The 22152-nt window shown below is 39.4% G+C and overlaps 2 protein-coding genes across 3 annotated transcripts in view; one reads left to right on the top strand and one right to left on the bottom strand.

The window, feature by feature from the left end:
- The first annotated feature begins 646 nt into the window (after positions 1 to 646).
- On the top strand, positions 647 to 8286 carry cltrn (collectrin, amino acid transport regulator). The gene is made up of 6 exons (XM_042007428.1): positions 647 to 1017; positions 1385 to 1443; positions 2982 to 3067; positions 3180 to 3293; positions 6405 to 6599; positions 6681 to 8286. Exons 1-6 carry the CDS (start codon positions 951 to 953, stop codon positions 6811 to 6813), a joined length of 654 nt encoding a protein of 217 aa, XP_041863362.1. The 5' UTR covers positions 647 to 950; the 3' UTR covers positions 6814 to 8286.
- A 588-nt stretch (positions 8287 to 8874) lies between these two features.
- LOC121653240 (cadherin-24-like) overlaps positions 8875 to 22152 on the bottom strand; it is a 32636-nt gene continuing 19358 nt past the window's right edge. For both annotated transcript variants that reach the window (XM_042006576.1, XM_042006577.1), the window contains 9 exons: positions 19108 to 19289; positions 18281 to 18537; positions 18055 to 18191; positions 17839 to 17960; positions 15949 to 16066; positions 15527 to 15835; positions 15186 to 15378; positions 14660 to 15059; positions 8875 to 11600 (listed from right to left, as the gene is read on the bottom strand). In XM_042006576.1, the coding sequence (XP_041862510.1) occupies positions 10752 to 11600; positions 14660 to 15059; positions 15186 to 15378; positions 15527 to 15835; positions 15949 to 16066; positions 17839 to 17960; positions 18055 to 18191; positions 18281 to 18537; positions 19108 to 19289 (2567 nt within the window). In that variant the 3' untranslated portion in view covers positions 8875 to 10751. The remainder of the gene's footprint in view (positions 11601 to 14659; positions 15060 to 15185; positions 15379 to 15526; positions 15836 to 15948; positions 16067 to 17838; positions 17961 to 18054; positions 18192 to 18280; positions 18538 to 19107; positions 19290 to 22152) is intronic.

The raw sequence follows: 22152 nt of genomic DNA, 5'->3' as shown, positions 1-22152 counted from the left end.
TACTATATGCCAAGAACACAGTTTAGTGGTGACCTTTGATTTAGATTACAGGGATTAAAAAAGGTTCAATTGAAGAAGATCCTTCTGTAAACTTAGTTTCTTATAAATGACTGTTGAGCACTATTCATTACAAAAGTTGTTGAACAATTAACAAAAACGCTGTCAGGGTAAAATAGATTATTAACCTTAAATATACAGCATGTCTCATCGGAGAACCTTTAATGATTTACGGAGATTTTCTGCTGTCTGTTTTTCTTTCAGAACAGTTTTTTTTAGTAAACATGCTGAGATCAGAAATCTGTGGGTACATTTTTTCTGTCATTGCATAACAAATGGAAGTAAGCTCTGATAACTATAAGAAACAAGGAGTTAGAACAGCACAACTTGTCAAAGTATTTAAAAAAATGCTTAGTTTGACACAAACTAACAGTGAGTTGCTGTGATCTGTGTGCCAAACTAAGGTTTTCCCCCAGAAAGAATGCAGCTGCTGCTCTTATCTGCATTACCGAGCTGATATGGCAGCTGTGTTTGATAAATAAGGTTTTTCTTTGTTTCCATGTCCAGGAAAAATGAAAATATTGCAACTTATTACCAGAAAGTCTGAGACACACAACACAGTGCTGAAGTAGGTAAACAGAAGCAAAGTGGGCATTGTGTTTTCCCCTGGAGCTCGGCCTCTCTGGCATTAGCAGACCTATCTGGCTCTTTAAGGAAGCTTGAACAAACAAGAGCACATTAACTGCACGACCCACTTCACAGTATCTATGTGCTACAGCACAGCGTCTACCACCTCTTTAACAGAGGTAGGGTTAGTTCTGGTGTGTCCTAGGTTAACCATTAAACTTAAGACAGTGAAGTTCTTCTGCTGACCTCCTCAAATCACTGGACGCTGGGAGTTTAAGTCGAGCTTTTGCAGCCTGAGTTTATTTAGCTTCTTCTTCTCTGGAAAAATGTTGGAAAAGATCTTCCTCCTGCTCTGTTTGGCACCTGCTTTGCCAGCACAATTGTGTGGACCAAGTAAGTAACCTCATAAAACAGACCTTTAGGTTAAATCAATTGTATTCTCACTTTACCACATATTGTATTTCTACTCATTCACTATCAGAAACCACGGGTTACCAGGCAGTCAGTGTGGAATGCAGCTTCTAATCTGGTCAGTCAGATTAGACACATAACTCAGATGTTTGCCTCTAAACAAACAGTTTCATTACATATCAGTGATAGAGAAGCACATGCTGGTCTAAAGTCAAACTTATGGAAAAGATGAAGCTGGAAATGATAATAACTTCACCAGCGTTTATGTTTAGAATGAAACAGTTTAAGGCAAAATGTGGGGAAATAAGTTCATGTACATGGAGAACTTTTAATATGTTCTTTCTTTTAGATGCTCCAGATGCCTACAAAGTTCGACTCAGCATCAAAACTGCTCTCGGAAAAGAAGCTGTATGTATAGAAGTTAATATTCCTCTTCATTCTAACCAGAGTATTAATAAATAAATATAGCTGATTAGTTCAAAACATGCACCGAACGCTGCCTGGTAAAAAGTATGCCTCTTTATTTGGCTTAACCAAAGAGAGGGACAGGAGAGAAAATGGGGGTTTTAGCTTCTCTACTCCACTTTTTGGAGTACCTTTAGGTGTATTTTGGGGTCACTGAAAGGTGAACCTGCATCCCAGTCTCAATCCTCTGAAGAGGACTAATCATAATTTCTTCACTTCTGTCCATTTATCTGGCTGGATGCCGATGGAATATAAATAATTATGTATGCAGCATGTTTTAAAAAACGATTTGGATGAGTAATACAATGCTGGTAACTGTTAAAGTTGTAAGGTGATAAAATATTTAGAATTTAATAGATAGATACTTCCTCCTCCTCCTCCTCCTCCTAAAAAAAAAGAGAGGAAGCGTTTAGCTCATTAAGAGCAAATTGTCCAAACACCAACATATGTGACAGTATTTGGCAGGTGTGTCCGGCTCCAGTCCTCAAGGGCGACAGTCCTGCAGGTTTTAGATGTTTCTCTGCTCCAATACCCCTTTTCAAACTGAATAGCTCTCATCAACAGTATAATGGGGTGGCATGGCTCAGTGGGTAGAGTGGTTGTCCTGTAGCCCAAAGGTTGCCGGTTCGATCCCGGCCCGTCGAGCTCATGGCGAGGTCTCCCTGAGCAAGACACCCAACCCCAAACTGCTGCTGATTGGTCGTGGTTGAGCATGCCTTGCATGGCAGCTTCCGCCATCAGTGTGTGAATGTGACGTGCTTATAATATACACATATTTATATACTATATACTTATATAGTGCTTTGGGTAAATGCATTATATAAGTACAGACCATTTGATGTCAAGTGCTGCCCAAACATGTTGACCCACTTATCTGATTCAGGTGTGCTGCAACAGAAAATTTCCAAAACCTGCAGGACAATGTTGTGGAATTTTTCCATTACAACAACGGTCCTTAAGGACTGACTTTGGACACTCCGGGTCATTGGTGCGCATGATGTTGAGATTTTTTACAACCTCCAAAATGCACCATTAATGTATAAAAAATGTTTGACTAATAATAAGTTGATGTAAAAGACACATTTATTATGGATGATCTTGCTTATTTTAGCAAATCAATGCTAAACCCAAATAAATCCACGTATAATTTCAATAATAGCACTTCGCCAAAGAATCCAGGTGCCTGTTTAGCCTTCATGTAGTCCAGACTTGTAATTCAACAGAGACTATGCTACTACTGCTATTGTCAAAGTCAAAATCAATAAATATTTTTCAAAGTTCAATAACATCTGAAATGATTTTTTATCAAAGGCGTAAAGATATGCAAATAGTTGTAATCTTACTAAAACAACATCTAATCTTTTTCACAAGAGATTATTATAAACCCTGTCCAGAAATCTCTTTAACCGATGTAAGGACAAGGTCCATGTTGTAAAAGCTTTTAATAAAATTCAATCCATGATCTGATGTTGATGTTTCAGTATGAGTGGGATGATAGTGAAAGGTTCTTTTTCCGAGCAAGTCTGGCTTACGCCATGAGGAATCACATCCAAGGACAAAACTTTAGGTAAGAAAACTGTTGTACTTTTAATCTTTGCATTTGTTTTTCTCTGTCATTTAACATAATGAGGTCAGTCCTGTTTAATGATGGCACCGTCTTCTTTATTGTCCTCTGGAAGTGTGTCAAACATCATCGTGTGTGATGAGACTCCAAGAGTGTCCTTTTGGTTCGTGGTAATGTCACCAGTCGACATGTCACTCATTGAGAGAGGAGAGGTGGAGGAGGCCGTGAGGTAATCAAATAATCATGATTCAGAAAAGCTATATTGAAAATGTTAATTATTTATATTATATTATTTCCTCAGAAAGGCCAAAGTTCAAACAATATTGTATTTCCAAACCCATATTGCTCTTAACATCTTTAATTGCCTTTTTATACTGTTTTCTTCTCAAAGTAATCTGAACTTTCATATGAGAAAGATAACAAATAATTAATATGGGTTAGAAAAAAGTTAGAGCAACACAAACATTCAGGGCTCTGAACTTTGCAGCTTGGCTCAGAGTGAGATGTGAACGCCATTTTGATAAATGCTATGATAAAATGCTGAGTTGCTTCCTCCCTGACATCTGAGACAAACAAATGCAGGCATTAATGCATGCATTCAAATATATAAAACAGTAACAGATATAACAATTACAACTGGACTACTGAATATAGTACTAAGCAACAATTAAAAATTTCAAATCACAATTAATTGTATTGTTATGTGCAAAATTAAAAAAATTATTAAAAAGTATTGCATATTTTAAAATAATACTTCAAACAAATCATCTGCTTTTTAACAGCAGTATTCAGGTAACATAGCAGTGGTTAAAATGTGTCTTTTAAATATTAATTTAAATATTAATATTAATAGAACATAAAATCTAATTTTAATACTGTTTAAATCATGATTGTCTAATCACATCATACTGGTTTAATTACATCATACTGGTTTAATTACATCATACTGGTTGCTGCACATTCAAATCAACATCCCAAAGCTGCTCTATTGGATTGAGATCTGGTAACCAGGCAATGTTTTTCCATCTTCTATTGTCCAGTGTTGGTGTGTGAATTGTAGCCTCAGTTTCATGCTCTTAGCTGACAGGAGGCACCTGGTATGGTCTTCTGCTGCTGTAGCCCAGAGATAATGTTCTGCAAACTTTGGTTGGAACCAGTGCTTATTGGACTTCTTGTTGCCTTTCTATTGTCTCCAACCAGTCGGCCCATTCTCCTCTGACCTCTGACACCAACAAGACATTCTGGTCCAGACAACTGCTGCTCACTGGATATTTTCTCTTCTTCAGGCCATTCTCTGTAAACCCTAGAGATGGTTGTGTGTGAAAATCCCAGGAGATCAGCAAGTTGTCTTCACCATGTCTACATTTCTTGCTGCCATGTCATTGGCTGATTAGATATTTGTGTTAACAAGCAGTTGACTCCAAGTTCAAGTATGCGGACTGAAATTAACAAATGAAATCAGATAAAAAGATTGACGTTCATTCGCCTGACTGTTTCTTACATTAAGCAGCCAAAAGCTGACCAACGATCCTCTGTGTTTCAGTCCAATTTACATTGTGAATTAATTTCTGATTATTTTTCCCTTCAGTGATCAAAGGGTTAGTCTCACTTGAACGGTGAGGACTACTGGCCCTACAGCTTGAACTAAAGTCATAATTGCTTCCCATTATGAGCTGTTAAGTTTTCCAGACCAGTTATGTCATTTGAAAAATGAAAGTGGTGCATTTTAAAATTGTATGATTATTAAATATTTTGATCTCTTGATAAAAACAAAAGCTGCTTTTCATAGTGCAGACTTAACTGATAAGTTCATCTAGGATAACATAATCAGAAGACCTCGTAACCGGCCAGGATGAGTCCCAGCTTGTGTCCCAGGAACAGGACCTACAGTACCTACAGGGCCTCCCACAGCACACTACCAGTAATTATGGTCAATTAAACAGAGCTTCTAGGGAGGAACTGTAGAGAAAAATGACATGGAAATGTTATGAGTTGTTCCTAAAAGTACAAACCCTGAAGAGCACAAGTTTATTCAGAACAGAATAATTAACATCAGTGATGCAGTGCATCAATACATGCAGCCAAATGTGACCTGTAAAAGAAACATCCTGCTGAAAATATGGTGTGCATGTACGTATTGTAGTCTGTGTTTCAAATATAACTGACCAGTGGCAGAGCTGAACTTTTGTAATCGAGGGGACCAAAAGGTGGGCCAAGACTTTATCATATGCAGTCTTTGTCAGATAGTAAAAAGAAAATGATTGTGTTCCTCTCTCTAACTGTCACATACACTGCTGTGATAACTGTGGTCACATTAGAGAGACGTGAAAAATAAAACATGTTTACATTAGTAATCTGGATCACCAAGTAGAAATGTCTGAAACAATTTGAAAAAAGGTTCATAGAAAGTTAAACTGGTTGTTCAAACAATCAAACTTCTCCCCTTAGCAGTTCTGGTGGTGGTGGTGGACTGGATCCCTGTGAGGCTAGCTCCATGTTGCAAGCTGTCAGGCTGCTGTTACTGGGATTGGGGTGTATTTCGACTTGATCTGTGGCCTTCGTTTTTACAAAAAAGTCAGAAATATCTCCCTTTCTCTTAATTCTTATATCTTCCTAAACAAAATCAGACTGGTTTCAGTCTATATTTCTCTACATTTTGATACAGTTGCTTACTTTTAAAAGCAACTAGCAGCCCTGCTAGCCTCCTGTTTAAATTGAACTGGATCATGTTGTTAGCTTAGTCAGTGCTAAGTAATGTGGATACTGACGTATGCTTTGAGCATCTTTATAATTTATTTTCAGCTCTAATGTGAAAATCTTGATTAACTGAGTTGATGTGTAACCCCTTAATACTCTTAATAAAAACTTAAATATTACATGGTTTCTCCACATTATCTTAAAACTAATCTAGTGCTAACATTAAACTAGATTAGCACATGTAGCTTCATGCTAACATCAGGTTAAAAGCCTTACATAACATTAGTAGCTGTACTTGCACAGGGACAAAATCCCTCCTAGTAATGTCCAGCCAAATGTCAATATTTTTCAAAGTATGACTAATTAGGAAACTACTTTAAAATTCACTACAAACTGGTGAAGTGACACTGGTGTTCAATGAAGTCTGGAAAGATGTGTCTGTTCTACTTGTCTACTGACCTGTCAATCACCAGGGGTGTCCAATCAGGTTTCAGAGGTGGCCCGTGTCGTCCTGGCTACCCTTCTAGCTCTGCTGCTGTAATTGACTAAATGTTGTCAATGCTGTCAGAAGAGGACAACCACTGTTTCTATTAACTGTTCCACTGTGAGTATTTTAAATCCTGTATTCCTCTTTGTCCAATAGAAAATCTCGGAATCGGATCAACAGTGCCTTCCTGCTCTCTGACGAAACTCTGGAGTTTATCGGCATCCTTCCCACCCTGGCAGCCCCAGCTGTCCCTGACACCCCTCCATGGCTCATAGTGTTTGGATTGGTGATGGGTGTGATCGTTGCCGGCTTCGTGGTTCTGCTCATGTCCTCTGTGCTCCAGAAGAAACGGTGAGCTGATGATCCCAAATGGATTAAATATATTGTAAAGATGTGATAACTGGACCTGATGTGTCTTGGTTTTCATTGCAGGAAGAAGAATAACGTAATAGATGAGGAAGAGAATGATGAAGAGAGACGGGTGAAAACAGCTGAAAATGGCTCAGTCAATGAGGGTGTTTGCAACACTGCTTTTACAGAAGATGAAGGGTTCACGCAGATGTAAATCTAAGAAAAGTCTTCCGTGTAAGCAATAAGTTAAAAATTGCTATGAAGCTGCTCTGTGTGGAGGTTGTTGCTCTTTAATATTATTAGAAATGTGCAAAAATTAATTTTGGTATTGATTTTGAATAATTTTCATTGATGTTGTCTGTAAAACATTTATGCACTGTCATTACTACTTGATGAAGAAACAAATGCTGCAGTTTCTAAATATTAATTATTTAATTTATTGAATAAATGTTTGGGGTTGGAAAGGATTTGTGTGCAGATATATCACCACTATATATGATCTTTAAAAGAAATCTGGTGACTACCAAACATTTCTGCCATGATAGTGCAAACGTGTCTGAAATGGAGTCAAACTGTGGTCAGTTTAAACTTTTATATTGTTGACTAACTCCATGCTGCCTCCTACTGATCTCAAGAGATAAAGTAACATATCTTCTTTCTTTTTGATGCTCTGATGCTCCAATTGTTTTTTATTGAATTCTGAACTGGCCTGCCTGTAGTCCAGTTCAGCATCTGGACTTCTCTGCTGTGAAGCCATGCTGATGTGATAGATGCAGTATGTGGTTTAGCATTGTCTTGCTGAAATCTGCAAGGCCTTCCCTGAAAGAGGCAATGGTTGGGTGGGAGCAGATGTTGCTCCTGTGCCTTTCCACATGTGCATGTTTCCTGTTCCAATGAACACAAATGCATCCTCATACAATCCGAGATGCAGGATGTTGAACTGAGAACTGACAACAAGTCAGATGGTCCCCCTCTGTAGTCTACTCTAGAAGATGCAACATGGTGAAAGATGAAACAAGGTTTCCAATAAGAATTTTTAAATTGAAATTTTCCGATCACATAAGTTTCCACTTTGCCTCAATATATTTTAAATCAGTGTTGGACCAGAGAGGATGGAGGTGTTTCTGGGTCATATTCAGATGTCATCTTCTTCACATGGAAGAGCTTTAACCTGCATTTGTGGAGCAAACTGTTCACAGACAGTGATTTCTGGAAGGTTCCGGAGACCATGCAGTGATTTAAGTGACACAATCAGGTCTGTTTAAAGCAGTGCTTTAAACAGACCACAGACATCAAATATCTATTTTCAACCTTCTCCCATTTGCATAGAGATGCCTCTGGATTCTTGGACTTCACAAGTCTTCATGATTTTATATTGAAGAACATTATTTCTGCAATTTGTTGAGTTTTCAGCAGATTGCTGAACCTATATCATTTTTACTTCTGAGACTCTGCCTCTCTAAGGTGCTCCTTATATACTCATGCTAGTTGCAAGATGTTCCTCCAGCTGTTTCTTTTCAGTTCCAGACTGATTCATGTATTTACTCACTGCTCCAACCTTCTTTTTGGAATTGGGTTTGTATGAGTAAGTTAATTAGTAGCTTTGATCAACATCTCTGTTGTTTCTAGATGCAGAATTGACTGAAGGAAAATTAACCCTATTCAAATAAAAGCAATCTAAACCCTGGCATGGATGTGTTTGCATGAAGATGCTGATGTTTCTAACAGAGATCTTAAAGGCTGTGAGAAAAACGGTCGTTCTGCTTGTGAAGTTTTTTGTTTTAAGTCAAACATTTTATGTGATTCATTTCAGTGAAATCTTTTTTTTGGGGGGGTGGGTGGAAGCTGCAAAAAGAAGGCACTTTTTCACCAATGCATGCTGTTTGGGGCATTTCCTCACATTTGCATGCATCTTTTCAGTGGAGGTGGAGGTGGAGGGGGTGAAGTCTGCATGAACAACACTGGTGGAAATATTCAGTAAAAATGATCTTTTTTTTAAACTTCACTAGTTTATATTGTTGTGATGAAGCACAAACTAAAAGAGATCATTTTAGTGTATTAAATATCTCGATTCATTGTGTTTTTGTACTTTAACCCCTTAATGACTGAATTTATTTACAATTATATAAAAACAAAATACATACAAAAAACACACACTCAAATAAAATAAAATACAGTTAAATTAACAACACATAAATACACATAAATATTAAATACTAATATAACAATAAAAGTAAATAAATAAATCAAATAAATTAATTTGATAAAAAACGTAAAATAGAGGCCAGAAGAAAAAAAAGTGTAACAATAAGAAACACTTAAAAAGAAAAAAAAATACAATAAATTAAATGATAAAAAGCTGCAAGGTCTTTTAACCAGCACTCTTTTTCTGACCCCTGCTACATCATTTGTCCATTGTCCCCTTTTCACCTCCAATCCATAAACATTATCAAGACTTTGCTAAGTTTTTGGGTGAATGCTTCCAAACTTCTCTCCTCATGCTGATGCAGTCCCTACATGTAACACTAGGTGGCACCGTTGTACTGTCAGTTTAACAACAACTCGCACTACTGCACTTTTCTTGGATTCCTTTCAAGTGCACATAAACAATAATGTACCTTTAAAACACCTGAATTATTATTTCTGTCTGCTTTAGATGAAATAGTGCAGCTTGGCTTCCACATTCTGCCTCGTTGCTTTATTTACCCCATCTATATTTTACATGAGATTTTCTCCTGGGATCTGGGAGGGGGAACTTGTTGTTTCAGACCATATTTTGTTACACACTCCCAGAACTTGCAGTGTGATGCTAGAAACATGCCACAGTATGCGGCGAATGTGCATTACGGTCTGTCCCTTTCCTTTCACTCTGTTTCTGTCTCTTGCCCGAGGAAAACAGTTTCTTCGTCAGCACATGCTTCTTGTGTGAATGCCAATAAATTTCTGCCAAATTTAGTTTGAAACCGTTCAAATCTTATTAAAAGGACAGATGATTAAGGCCTAAATTTCCTCTGTTGAGGAACGAAGGCAGTGAGAATAACGGGGTAAAAGCCAAAAATATGCTTTATCATGTTAGTGAAAATAATGTCATTATGTTAATAACTCATTCTGGCTTTTCTCAGAATAATGAAGGCTGTTGTGAAATTGCTCTAAAAATGAGTCACGGTTGAATTCCTGAAAAACATTATACATTCCTAGAATAAAATCTTATTTTCCTGCTGGCTGTTTTGTGGCACTAATCCCAAAAACAATGAGTGTGTGAACAGCTTCATGTAATAGCTTCTTGCCTTATTTTGTCTCTTTAAAAGGTGCAAAATGAAGAGAACTCGGGGGATAATTCAGCAAATGCTAACATAATAGAGGATTAGGATTCTTATGGGGGTGAATTAAAGGGAACACTGTATTGTCAGCTGAATAACTAAAAACAACTAAATACAACAGTTGATTCCTGTGTAAATATCCAGTAAATATCCAGCAGCCACAAAGAACAGAGTTGAAGTTGATGTTTATCTACATATGAATGTTATTTCACAACAGTTCACAAGTCATTGAGTGTTAGTCTTCATGGTCTTACAGCGTGAGCAGATTTTTCTTTTTATTATAACAGTGACAACTTGAGGGAATGTTTCTGTGTAGCTGCAGGGTATAAACGCGTACATTTAGTCTCGACTGGGGCGGCAGTGGAAACCCACGTTTCTTCTCCGTACGTCTGTGTGGCTTTTCTGAAATTCTCTAATTCAGATGCAAATGAGCTCAGATTCCACAGATTTTCGTGCAAGTGCTCAACTATCACAATTTCTGTCAATATTTGATGAAGCCTATTTTCTAACAATGAGGCTTTCAGGATTTAAAATCAATATTTAAAAAAAGAAAAGTAAATTTTTCATAACTTTGGCTTTGAAAGCCCCAAGTGCATTATTAATATCAGTTACAAGATCAGTGTGAACAGTGACAGGCTCCCAAGCTTCTTAACACAGTGGAAGTGAAAACTAAACACTGCACTGGCTGTCCCACCGGTCCGTCATGCACCGACAACCGTCTGGATTCTTTGCGGCAGGAAGAAAAAACGATTTCTGTCGGAGGCTCCATCTTTTGTCACCCCTGCTGTGTTTAAGACAGCTCTTATCTTTCGAACCTGTCTTGTTTTGGAGTCTAGAAATCCCATCTCTGCTGTACTTGTTCTTTGTCCTCACTTTGTTTAAGAGTCTCATTCAGGGTGGTCTCTGCAGCCTCACCTTCCTTGCTCGCTTGCGTCTCCTTGTCCCGCTCCTTTTTCCTTTCCCGGATGATCTCCACCAGCCTTTGAAACTTCTGGTTTAGCTCCTCCATCCCTCCCACCTCCTTCCCGTTGTCCTTCTCTCCGTCGCTCTCCAGTGAACTCAGCGACTCGGCCCGAGAGTCACGGCCCTCAAACTCGTATGTCTGCAGCGAGTCGTAGGGCGGCTGCGACAGGTCAAAGGTGACCCGATCCAGGCGGATGTTAAGGAGCTCTTCCATCCGGAGAGGCTGCGGGTTTGCGGCTTCTGTTCTCTGAGGCTCCGCCCCGGGCGCCCAGCCTTTGTTGTTGCTCAACAAGCCCTCAGGTAAGGGCAAAGGCTGCGGGGTCGTGTCTTTTCTCTGGAGCCTGGCAACGTTGAGTAGCTGCAGCCCTGCTGAGTACACCCCGCTGCTGCTAGTCCCGTTCATACACTCCCCTAAGCTGTTTGGGTTGAGCGAGCCTACAATGCTGTATGTGTCTCCTTTCAGAGAAGCAGGAGGGTTCACGCAGCTGATTCGGCTGCCATTTGAATAATTTTGCTCTGAAACGGAGGGAATGGAGGAGTCAGTATCAATGTCATCCACAGTGCAGCTGGTGGCCCCGGTGCTGGTCTGAGTCTGCGATGACCCCGGTCGGTCCTCTCGTTGGTTTGATGAGAAGCTGGTGTGACTCTGGCACGAGGACTCATAGGTCACATCTGCAGTGATGTTGGCTGCTGTCGACTCTGTTTCTGTTGGATTAATCTGTAAAAGAGAAGAATATGTAGATATAAATTTATGGAAGGAAAAACACAGCTTTTTTTTTTTTTTTTTTTAGCTGAAAGCAAAATTCAACATGTCATCTGTTTTAAATCCTACAGGGATCCATACCTCCAAACTAAATCTGTTGGAACAAGTTCATTCATCTGAATTATGGAGGTCGGCCCAAGTTTTAGTCATATGACCAACAGAACTTATCCTGATTGACTATTTCCTGACTCACAAATAAACATACTTTTCCCTCTAAACTGGACTTTATAAAGGATGTAGAAAACTTATATAAGAAAACAATTTTTTTTCATAAATTCATGAGGTGAGGTATGTGAAGCTTCTGATCAACACAGCATATTACAATGTCATTATTTACTGAACAAAAGGGAAGTTTAAATGCAGAAGCAATGTCTCAGTAGCTTAAAAAACCAACAACTGTTAATGTACAGCTCTGTTATCGTAGCACCATGTCACTTTCTAACCTTAAAACCGTGTGATTCTGACTCATTTGATGGCACAATGACATTTATTATAGGGCTGCACAATATATCTCAGGGTGATATTAGCCTTCACGATGTACATAATGCAGCAACTGCCTAAACTGCGATAGTCGACCCTAGTTGCATGTTTTAAGGAAGCGACGTGATGCTGTTCCAAACGCTGCTGAGCTTTCATGCTCTGCGCATCAATAGTGAATTAAGTGGACTCTTCCTGTCCTGGATGCTCCATGTAGAAACTAACAGCGGTGGTGCTAGAGCACATGGGGTGAACGTTTTGATGGTAGAAGGTAATGAGATGAGCGATGAAAATGTGGATTCAGAAGAAGTTGTGGCTAAACAGCACAGCACGTCAGCTGTTTGGAGCCATGATGGTTAGAAGAGAGAAACACAGTTACTCTGCAAGACATGTCTTATGCCAAACACCAGACGGCATGTTTAATCTCTGATACCATCTACAGGACAACCACAAGGAGCCATAGACAAATCCAGCAGATGTGTGTGACATCGCCTTTACTACGAGTCCTAATTACCTGGTATCTGCCGACAAGGACAGCGCTGAGGACATCTGGACTGATGCTGTTAGACAGTGGACATGGTTCTGTAAGTCTTGTGGTTTGTTCAGATGCAGCTTTGCAAACCTAAGCCGTGCTGCCACGTTCTTTTTAGAGCGAGGGGACGTTGACAAGCAGACATTTCAAATAAGCCATACTTGTTCATTCTTTTTTAATTGCTCTGTCGTGAACTTTAACATTTAACATGTTAACTGAGGGCTGAAGAGTCGTCTGAGATGTAGCTCTTAGGATTCTTGCAGTTTCTCTGCGTGTTACACATTCTGACCTTGGACTGAACTTGCTTCTGAGAAGACTGACAACAGTCTTCAATGTTGTCTAAGTTCCACAAAGAAGGCTGAGGTGTGTATTACTAGTAAACAGTCTTACAAGATCTTCCCAGACTGATGAGCAGCAACAACAGCTTCTCTAATATAACTGCTGATGTCTTTCTTCCTTGGCATTGTGTTAACAAACACATATAAGAAAAAACAGACTAAACTTCAGCTTTTACAGTTTCCCACGCCGATGATGATCAGTCAGTCCCCGGATGGAAACTTCCTTTCTTCATTTCTATGGAAGCAGCGAGGGCTTTCCGCACTTCTGCATATTGAGTTTTTATTAAATAAATAATGACACTGTTTATGTTCCATGTTGTTTATATTAAGTTGCATTTACCAAATTCTAAGACACATCCAGGACGAGAACATGTCTTCACATATAAAACGTTTTCACATGAGCCCAATATGGTGAGGTAAAACTTAAAACAACAGAATTTAAAATCAGATAAAACATCCAATTTCACAGACTTTGCATTTCCTTTTAACAATGTCATTTTTTTTCTACGATAACAAGCCCATACACTGGTATTAATAAAGTTTACAAACTGTAATATAACAGTGCATTAAGCACTGCTGCTGTTTATTTATTTTAGCTCTGCAAGGATTTGAAAGTCTCTGTTATTATTTTCAGCCCAGCAGTTTTTCTGCTGTGATTTCACAGCTGAGACCACCAAATAAAACACACTTTATTTTCTTCATATTTCAGATGTGACTCGGTTTAAAAGTAGGTGGAACCGCGCTGCTCTCTTCCTGCTCTTTTTATTACCACATCTAATAACTTTTGGTGCAAACATTGTTTTTATATGCGAATGATTCATTCGTGGAATGTCGACATGTATTCACTGCTAACGATCTGTGTGAAAATAAGGCTCATGCATGTATAATTAGAAAAGAATTGAGATCTTTAAAAGAGAACCAAGTGTAGTCACAGCTTTATAAATCTGAGAAAACATTGTATATGTGTCAATTTACACAGCCGCATGCATTTGGTCCCAGATGTGTATTTTCTATGAGTATGTTTAGGTTTTTTAAAATTGTTTAATTTATTTAAATTTATTATTATTTTATATTGCGGTATCATTTGTATAAATTGCTTTTTGCTGCTGTTTGTTGGTCCGGTCGTCGTCATAACTGAAAATTGGCTCTTAACTGATTTAACTGGTTAATGAAAAAAAGCATAATTAAATAAAAAATGAACGCTTGAATTAACAGCATTTTACTGACTTTGATCAGTGGCTGCAAACAAGTGCAGAAAAAACTAATCATGATCAGTGTTTAATTTAAATATTGAAATATTTTCCACTTGGCTTTTAGAACAAATTCAGTTTTGACTGGCTTTTTCATGATTAAATGACTAAATTCATTCATTAATTTATTTTCTTACACCTTTAACTTAAACCTTTAAAGTTCATACTAAAAAAAATTATTTTTCTTTGCATGTTTTTCTTTTCATTTGGTCAATAATATTAGGAATATTTTTTTTAAAGATAATAGTTAATATAATATAAATATTTAAATGGTCAAAATTTGAAACAGGGATTTGATAACAAACAAAAAACGGAGGGACTCTATTAAAAAAGTGGTTCCCTGTTATGTTACTTGTTATATATGATCTGTGTATGTTTGCTTTATGAAGCCGTTCTAACAGGACAGTTTTTCCTGACCTTGCTGTGATCCTCACTCGCTTTTGCACTGACTGCGTCCGCTTCACTGCTTTCATTTCTGTCTGTAATTGTGTTCTTCGCCAGCATATGTTCTGCTTGGAAACTACCGAGGCTCATCTCAGGAGAGCGCAGCAGAGGCTCAAAGGTGCTCTGATTTGGGATGAAGGGAGAATTGCCACAATGACCTCCTGTGAGCCCCTGGGTCAGCTGAGGCAGCTGAAGGCCTGCCTCCAGTGGCCCGGCTGGGTAATCTCTGAGAACAGGCAGTGTGTTGACGCCGTAGCAGAGGCGTCCGTAAAGCGGAGCGGAGCCCGGACGCTGCTGAGGGCCCAGACTGGGGCGGGGGTAACGGCTCCAGCTGTACGTCCTGGCTCTGGGTGGATTCTGTTGGGTGTACCATCTGTGCCGAGAGATAAAAGTCAGAAAAGCACACAGTCAGACCCGCGGGCTCACACACAAACACACACGCACCAGCCATCATAACAAGGATAAACTTAGTTTTTATCATCTTTGGGGAACAACTCACATGTTTCTGTTGTTGTGCATGTGCTGGATTCTGTGCATGCTCTGCAGCGCTGTAATGTCAAAAGCTGCGGTGTCTGCCTCCCCTCCCCCCTCGTCATCGTAGGATATGATGTTTTCCCTGACATCATCCTCCTCAAAGGGTGAGTGGGAGTCTCGTTTCTGATGGCGCAATGACAGCGAGAGTGCACACACCACTAAAGGGCAAAAAACACACACATGACCACACAATCTTCAGATGTTACAGATGCAAACTGACACAACGGCTCAGCATCTTTTAAAAAAAATCACAAAATATACATATTTATTGGGTTTCAAAGACTTATGAGAGATGAACAAACCTACCCAGCAGAGTGGTGACACAAGCCAACATGGCCAGCAATGTGACCAAACTGAATATGAGAGATGGTGAGGCGGACGGCACGGGCAGGCAGACCATGTGTCTCTCCCATCTCCTGTCCCTCTGTCTGCCCCTGTCCTCCGTCTGCATGCCTCCTTGCAGACACGGGCAAATGGTCACAGTGACCGTGCCAGTGTTGGTCAGACCTGAGGCCCCGTCACGCAGCACTACTGGCACGTAGAGGGTGAGCAAAGATGAAGAGAAGCCAGGGAGGGGCTCCAAGGCTGACTGAAGCACCAAGCTGGCTGTCACACCTGATAATGTGACAAAAATACACACACACACACATGGAGCAGGTTCAGCACCAGTTTTGGTGGTCACGAGTGTCTGATTTCTGCATGTCTAAAAAAGAAGTGACAGAGCCAACCTCCGGATTCTCTGACGGTGAGGTTTAGAGCAGAGCTGGACTCTGGAGGGATGCTGAAGTGGACCGGTGTCTCCTGTCCTCCTTGGTCCCTGTCAATGGCTCGTAGAACCTGAACAACCTGCAGGAAACAGATGGAGCAGCTCTTTTTGATAAGGAATTATCATAATCATAAAAGCAGCCAGCAGCAACCATGAAGTGATAACGGGACACACACAAAGCTGGTTTGTCATTTCTCTGACTGTAGATCAAATTTAAACATGTGCAGGATTTAATCAGATCAAAGCTGCATTATTACATTTTATACTGACATACTCATGTGTTTGCTGTCACCACGGTAACCACAGCTGTCACCACATCAGCTAAACTGGAAATCTTCTGGGTAACATCTTTAACCCCTTATTGCCTTCGATAAAAAGTTTGCTGAAAAGCATTAGCAGCTGGTAAAAACAGACCCCATGAATGAGGCAAAATGCCATTTTCTCCTCAGGGTCCTCTACTCACAACAGTTTGTTCATCACCATAAAACATTTAATTAGGAAATGAATTAATTAGATGATGCAACATTACTAACTACATTTTAATACACAATACAGTGTTACAGTAAATGTACACACGTGTGTGTGTCTGTATATATACATTCACTGTAACACTGTATACATATACATACATATATACATATATATACATATATACATATATATATATATATATATATATATGTCTACATACACACACATATTAGAATATTAGATTCCTAATTTATCCGGTGGGACTGATTCTCCGCCTGTCAAGTCGAGGCTATTTTAACCAAAATCACACCCCTGGCGTCCAAATGTGCAAGTGTGAATGTCACGGTGCTAAACGGATGATGAACAAACTGATGCAAGTGGAGGAACCTGAAGAGAAAATGTCAACTTCTGAAGAAAATTTAGCATATCAGGTCATTTCTTTAAGAAAAATCTTCTCACACAGGGCCCATTTGGAGAAAAAAAAGAGCATCCCATAGTGAGACATCGAGTGGAATAATATGAAAGAGAAAGAGGATTAATAAGCTTGGTCCATACCGACCCAATTTTAAAAATACTATAGTAGGTAAATGACCCAGAACCTGAAGCTTCATAATCAGAATAACAATCAGAAAAGCCTTTGTTGTCACTTACAGTGTAAAAAAATCCGAATAAGAAGTATAACCTCTAATGAGAAGAAAGGTAATAATAAACAACCCCTCCTCCTTCTAAATGTTATAAAATGCACCTCTTCAAAAATGCTTTTCCACCAGGCGCCACTGCTTTAACCTCTGTTGTATGCAATCTCGTTTCTTCTGCCCCCTAGTGGACACCTTCTGCATTACAACAATTCTGACAACACAGTAATAAACAATACATATATGCAAATTATTTTCATCTTTTTCTTTCTGCTTTTGTTAAAGGGACAATTAAAGCCTTTACATTGAAAATTTTTAACTTGGATCAGACTTTAAAGAGTTCAGGTCATATGGGGGCTGCTGCCCGGCAGGTTTGAGATATTTTCCTGCTCCAACACATCTGATTCAAAATAAATGGGTCTCCTCAAAGAGGTTCTTCAGAAGCCTGTTAGTGACCTGTTAATCTGAGCAAGGCGAGTGGAAGCAGGGAAATGTCCAAGACATGCAGGAGCCGGGCCCCGGAGGACTGGAGAAGAGCACTGATGCATCAAGTCTATTAATTATTAATAGAAAAGACCACAACAATATAATGCTTATATCCAGCAAAACTATCTGGATAAATGGAAAAAACTAAATAAATAAATGCAAAATTGTTAAAAACAAGTTGAGTATTTTTCAATCAATAAAAAAGGGAATGAAATAAGTTTAAGTAAAAGATGAGGAGAAACTGATTTCTAAGCACAGACCTGACCAGGAGAGCTGGAGTCACAGACTGATGTTTTGTACTGCCTGTCCAGCTCCGGTGCATTGTCATTCTGGTCTAGTGTCTCTATGGCAACCACAACTCTTGACACAAGATTTGGATTGTCTGAAGGGGAAAAGATAAAATTATTACAGATATCTGCAGGTTTTACTTCACTTGGTGAAATATTTCACAGCGTGGCGCCCCGGTGCCGTCATACCCCGTTGTGTGGCGATGACTGTGATGTTGTGCCACTGGTCCTGCTCACGGTCCAACTCCATCACAGTGCTGATAAAACCTGTGTCAGATGCGATGCGGAACAGAGCCTCAGGGTCTGATTGAGGATCGATGGAGTATCTAGGATACAGAAACAGGCTCTATCAAGAATTGGAAAGAGATAGCAGTAACTGAGCTGCTAAATGAGTGAAAGATGGTTTGATGGCCACCTGATGTTGGAGCTTTGTCCTGTGTCTGGGTCCACAGCATGAACCCGGCCAACAGAGCAGATAGGAGGACAGTTCTCAGATACATCCAGGTGATACCAGTTCTGGGAGAAACGTGGTGGCTCATCAGCGTTAAGGACCATGACTCGGACTGTTGCCTGATCCTTAAAGGGCCCTTTCTTTATGTATCTGGGATCCATAAGAGGGTTCATGACTTCCACCGAGAAAGTATACGAACTGCGGGATTCATAGTCCAGAAGCTGTATGATGAAGAATGAAACAGTCACAATCAGTGAAGACCTCTCATTTATGATTAATACACATACGTGGTCTATTTCTAACCACATATAGTAGACTGCTTCATAATTCATTTCAGGTCCTTTTCTCACTTTTATTTATCTCTCTGTAACTCACAGCTTCCACTTGGGACTTGCTTTTTTATCTGACTCCGTTAGATTTTTGAGTAACTAATCACCATATTCTCTTTTTCTCCACTCGTAATTTAATATTTCACAGCACAATAATTATCTTTGAATGCCTCATGTTGTTAAAAACCCTTAAATGTAGAAAGACGGCTTCACACTGACTGCTTTTAACGTGACCTTCTCCCTTCAAACGAGCTACTGTTTTTACAACAGCTGATTTCTAGTTCATTATTACTCATTAATTGCTCATCATAGAGCCCTGGAGGTCTGAAGCTATCAGCAACAGGGGTTGTTTGAAGTGTTTTACCGCCTCAAAAAATGTGTCCATTTAAGCATAAAAGCCGGCATGCGGCTTTAGATCTTCCACGCCTTCATTGTGCTTCTGTTTTGTGTCCAGTTGCTCACTTTGTTGAGCACGATGACAGCCTCTTTGTCTCTTCCAGTTACGTTGAATATTTCAGCCTCCTCTGCGTCCATGATGGTAAACTCCAGCTGTGCATTTTCTCCCAGGTCCGGATCGGTGGCAGTGAGACGGCCCACCTCCACACCTGGTGCTGCTAGCTCTGACACGGAGAACGACCACGCACCTGCAGGGAGGAAAACAATGAATGGAGGGGTTGGAGCACCGGTGTTGAATGTTGATGAGGATGGTGTTTGGCTCAATTCTGAGTCAAAACAAAGCTGCTATTTACATAATGGATGCAGCTGCTCTCCTACACATATTTCAAGATCCAGTTTAAAGCATTGTTTACACTTTTTTTGTCTCTTCTAATATATGACATGTTTACTATAATATTCTAAACCTTACTGGTAATAAATACACTCCTTCTTAGGACAGAGTTAAGGCTTGAAAGTGGGAAAAATTTCTCTCTGACATTCAGTAAAAGCTAATATACAGTCATTTTAATTGTGATTCCCTTTTTGTGGACATGAACATACTTTCAGGATGAAAACCAGAAGGAATCAAACATTTAAACATCCTAAACCCTTTCCAATGTCCTCCTTAATGTCAAACAGATAGTTGAGAGTCTTTAACTAGTCACTCACTTAACTATTAAACTGTAAAAAATATGATTTAAATCAGTTAACACATAACCCCCCCCCCATATTTTGGTCACATGCTCATTTTTGAGCTGAAATGATCAAGCAGTCGTGGATTTTGAAATCTAGGTCAGGCAAACGAGAAATTTTAAGACATGTCAGTCTCTCTGAGTTTCTGATGGATGCTTTTCTTCGGGGTGAGAAGAAGGTAGAGTGACAACTCCAGAAAAAAAAGAAAGAAAGAAAGAAAGAAGAAAATAGAGAAAAAGACTTCATCACCTGGCTTTTTAGTTGAAGTCAGGAAGCCGCCACCTGTGTTACTCTAGACTACCTGACGGTGCTATGAAGTCTGAGAATGACTCAAAATCAATAAATATCTCAGTGCATCGAGACAGAAAAGACTATCTTTATCATGTGGCATCAATAATTAGCTATCAATGGTTGTTTTATTCTTAAATCCTTGTATATGCCAGTTACATTACAGCAGCAGTCTCTGGGATTAAACTGGAGAAACAAGTCATACTGAATGGGACTGATGGGACTAAAGTCAATTTAAAAACCTTTTTGTTGGGAAAATGGATTTCCAGGAAGCTTCTAAGATTATTTTGCAATTTAATTTTTACTGTTTCTGGTGTTCACGTAAAACGTGAACCTCACCCTGACAGCCTTTTAGGGAATAACAGCTTTTTAAAAAAATATTTATTTTTTAATTGCATTGTTACAAGCTGCAGGCTCACAGGATAGTTTAAGAATAATCAATGTATGTACTTAAAACACAGCACAAAATGATGGGTTACTGGTTTCAGTGTTTCAGTGCTAACCACAGCTAATCTGATAATCTGATCTATTTATATGAAGGAAATCAAAATTTGACTAAATATAAGGGGTTTAGAGTTACAGCAGCATTCACTCACACTTCTGCCTGAATGGACTGATATTGCTGCAGACTGGTTTATATGTTGGACTTGAAAAGATTTGTAGATATTTCTCTCTCGTCCTCTCATTGGTCTGTAAAACTTACTGGTGTTGATCTGTGCTGCTCTACCAGTCTCCTCCTTTTATACTGCAATGTTGTCAGATAAGAAGTTGTCTTTTACTTCAAGAGTAAAAGGGATGTGTAGCAAGAGAGCATGAGAAAACTGCTAACTACATTCACTGGCCACTTTATTAGGTACACCTTGCTAATACCGGGTTGGTCCTCTTTTTCCTTCAGAACTGCTTTAATTCTTGGTGTCATAGATTCAACAAGGTGTTGGAAACATTCCTCAGAGATTTTGCTCCATATTGACATGATAGCATCACACAGTTGCTGAAAGTTTGTCGGCTGCATCCATGATGAGAATCTCGAGAACTAAGCTGACCAAAGTGGCCCAAGAAAATATCCCCCACACCATTACACCACCAGCAGCCTGAGTTGATCCAAGGCAGGATGGATCCATGTTTTCATGTTTCCACTAAATTCTGAGCCTAGCATCTGAATGTGGAGCTGAAATGGAGACTCATCAGACCAGCAACGTTTCTCCATCTTCTGTTGTTCAGTGTTGGTGAGTGTGTGTGAATTGTAGCCTCAGTTTCCTGTTCTTAGCTGACAGGAGGCACCCAGTTGGTCTTCTGCTGCTGTAGTCCATCTGCTTCAAGGCTGGACATGTTGAGTGTTCAGAGATAATATTCTGCAGACCTTGGTTGGAACCAGTGCTTATTTGACTTCCTGTTGTCTTTCTATCATCTCCAACCAGTCTGTCCATTCTCCTCTGACCTCTGACATCAACAAGACATTCTGGTCCAGACAACTGCTGCTCACTGGATATTTTCTCTTCTTCAGACCATTCTCTGTAAACCCTAGAGATGGTTGTGTGAAAATCCTAGTAGATCAACAGTTTCTGAAATACTCAGACCAACAACTATGGCACATTTAAAGTCACTTAAATCTCCTTTCTTTCTCATTCTGGTGCTCAGTTTGAACTTCGTCTAGCCATCTTCATCATGTCTACATGACTAGATGTGTTGAGTCGTTGTCATGTGATTGGCTGATTAGATATTTGTGTTAACAAGCAACTGAACAGGTGGACCTAATAAAGTGGCCGATGAGTGATCAGAATATATTCTGTTCAGGACTAATAGGAGACAGTCTAAGTGGTAGGTGAGTTTTTTTTCTCCTCAGTTTATACAATGAACATTTGACTTAAGTTAAACTTTTATTACATTCAGTTAGACAACACTTACGTTCTAACACACCAAGAGCTTTTAACATTAGCATATCGGCATAGTAATGCTACCTCTTAGCTCAAAGTATCACATAGTTGTTAATATATTGTAGCTTTTAACTCTTGCCGTCAACTCTACTGTGGACAAACAGAATTAGCTCTATCAATATACTCGTAGCTACTATCAGGCTAGCTGATTTTATAA

The sequence above is a fragment of the Melanotaenia boesemani genome, chromosome 14 (genome assembly GCF_017639745.1).
Source record: "Melanotaenia boesemani isolate fMelBoe1 chromosome 14, fMelBoe1.pri, whole genome shotgun sequence".
Lineage (NCBI taxonomy): Eukaryota > Metazoa > Chordata > Actinopteri > Atheriniformes > Melanotaeniidae > Melanotaenia > Melanotaenia boesemani.
This window is presented reverse-complemented; position numbering and strand designations above follow the sequence as displayed.

Excerpts from the sequence above, each read along its gene's own strand:
- cltrn (XM_042007428.1), top strand. The coding sequence starts at position 951 with ATGTTGGAAAAGATCTTCCTCCTGCTCTGTTTGGCACCTGCTTTGCCA. Across the intron at positions 1,444-2,981 it reads CTGCTCTCGGAAAAGAAGCT|TATGAGTGGGATGATAGTGA; the intron begins GTATGTATAGAA and ends TTGATGTTTCAG. Across the intron at positions 6,600-6,680 it reads TCTGTGCTCCAGAAGAAACG|GAAGAAGAATAACGTAATAG; the intron begins GTGAGCTGATGA and ends TTTTCATTGCAG.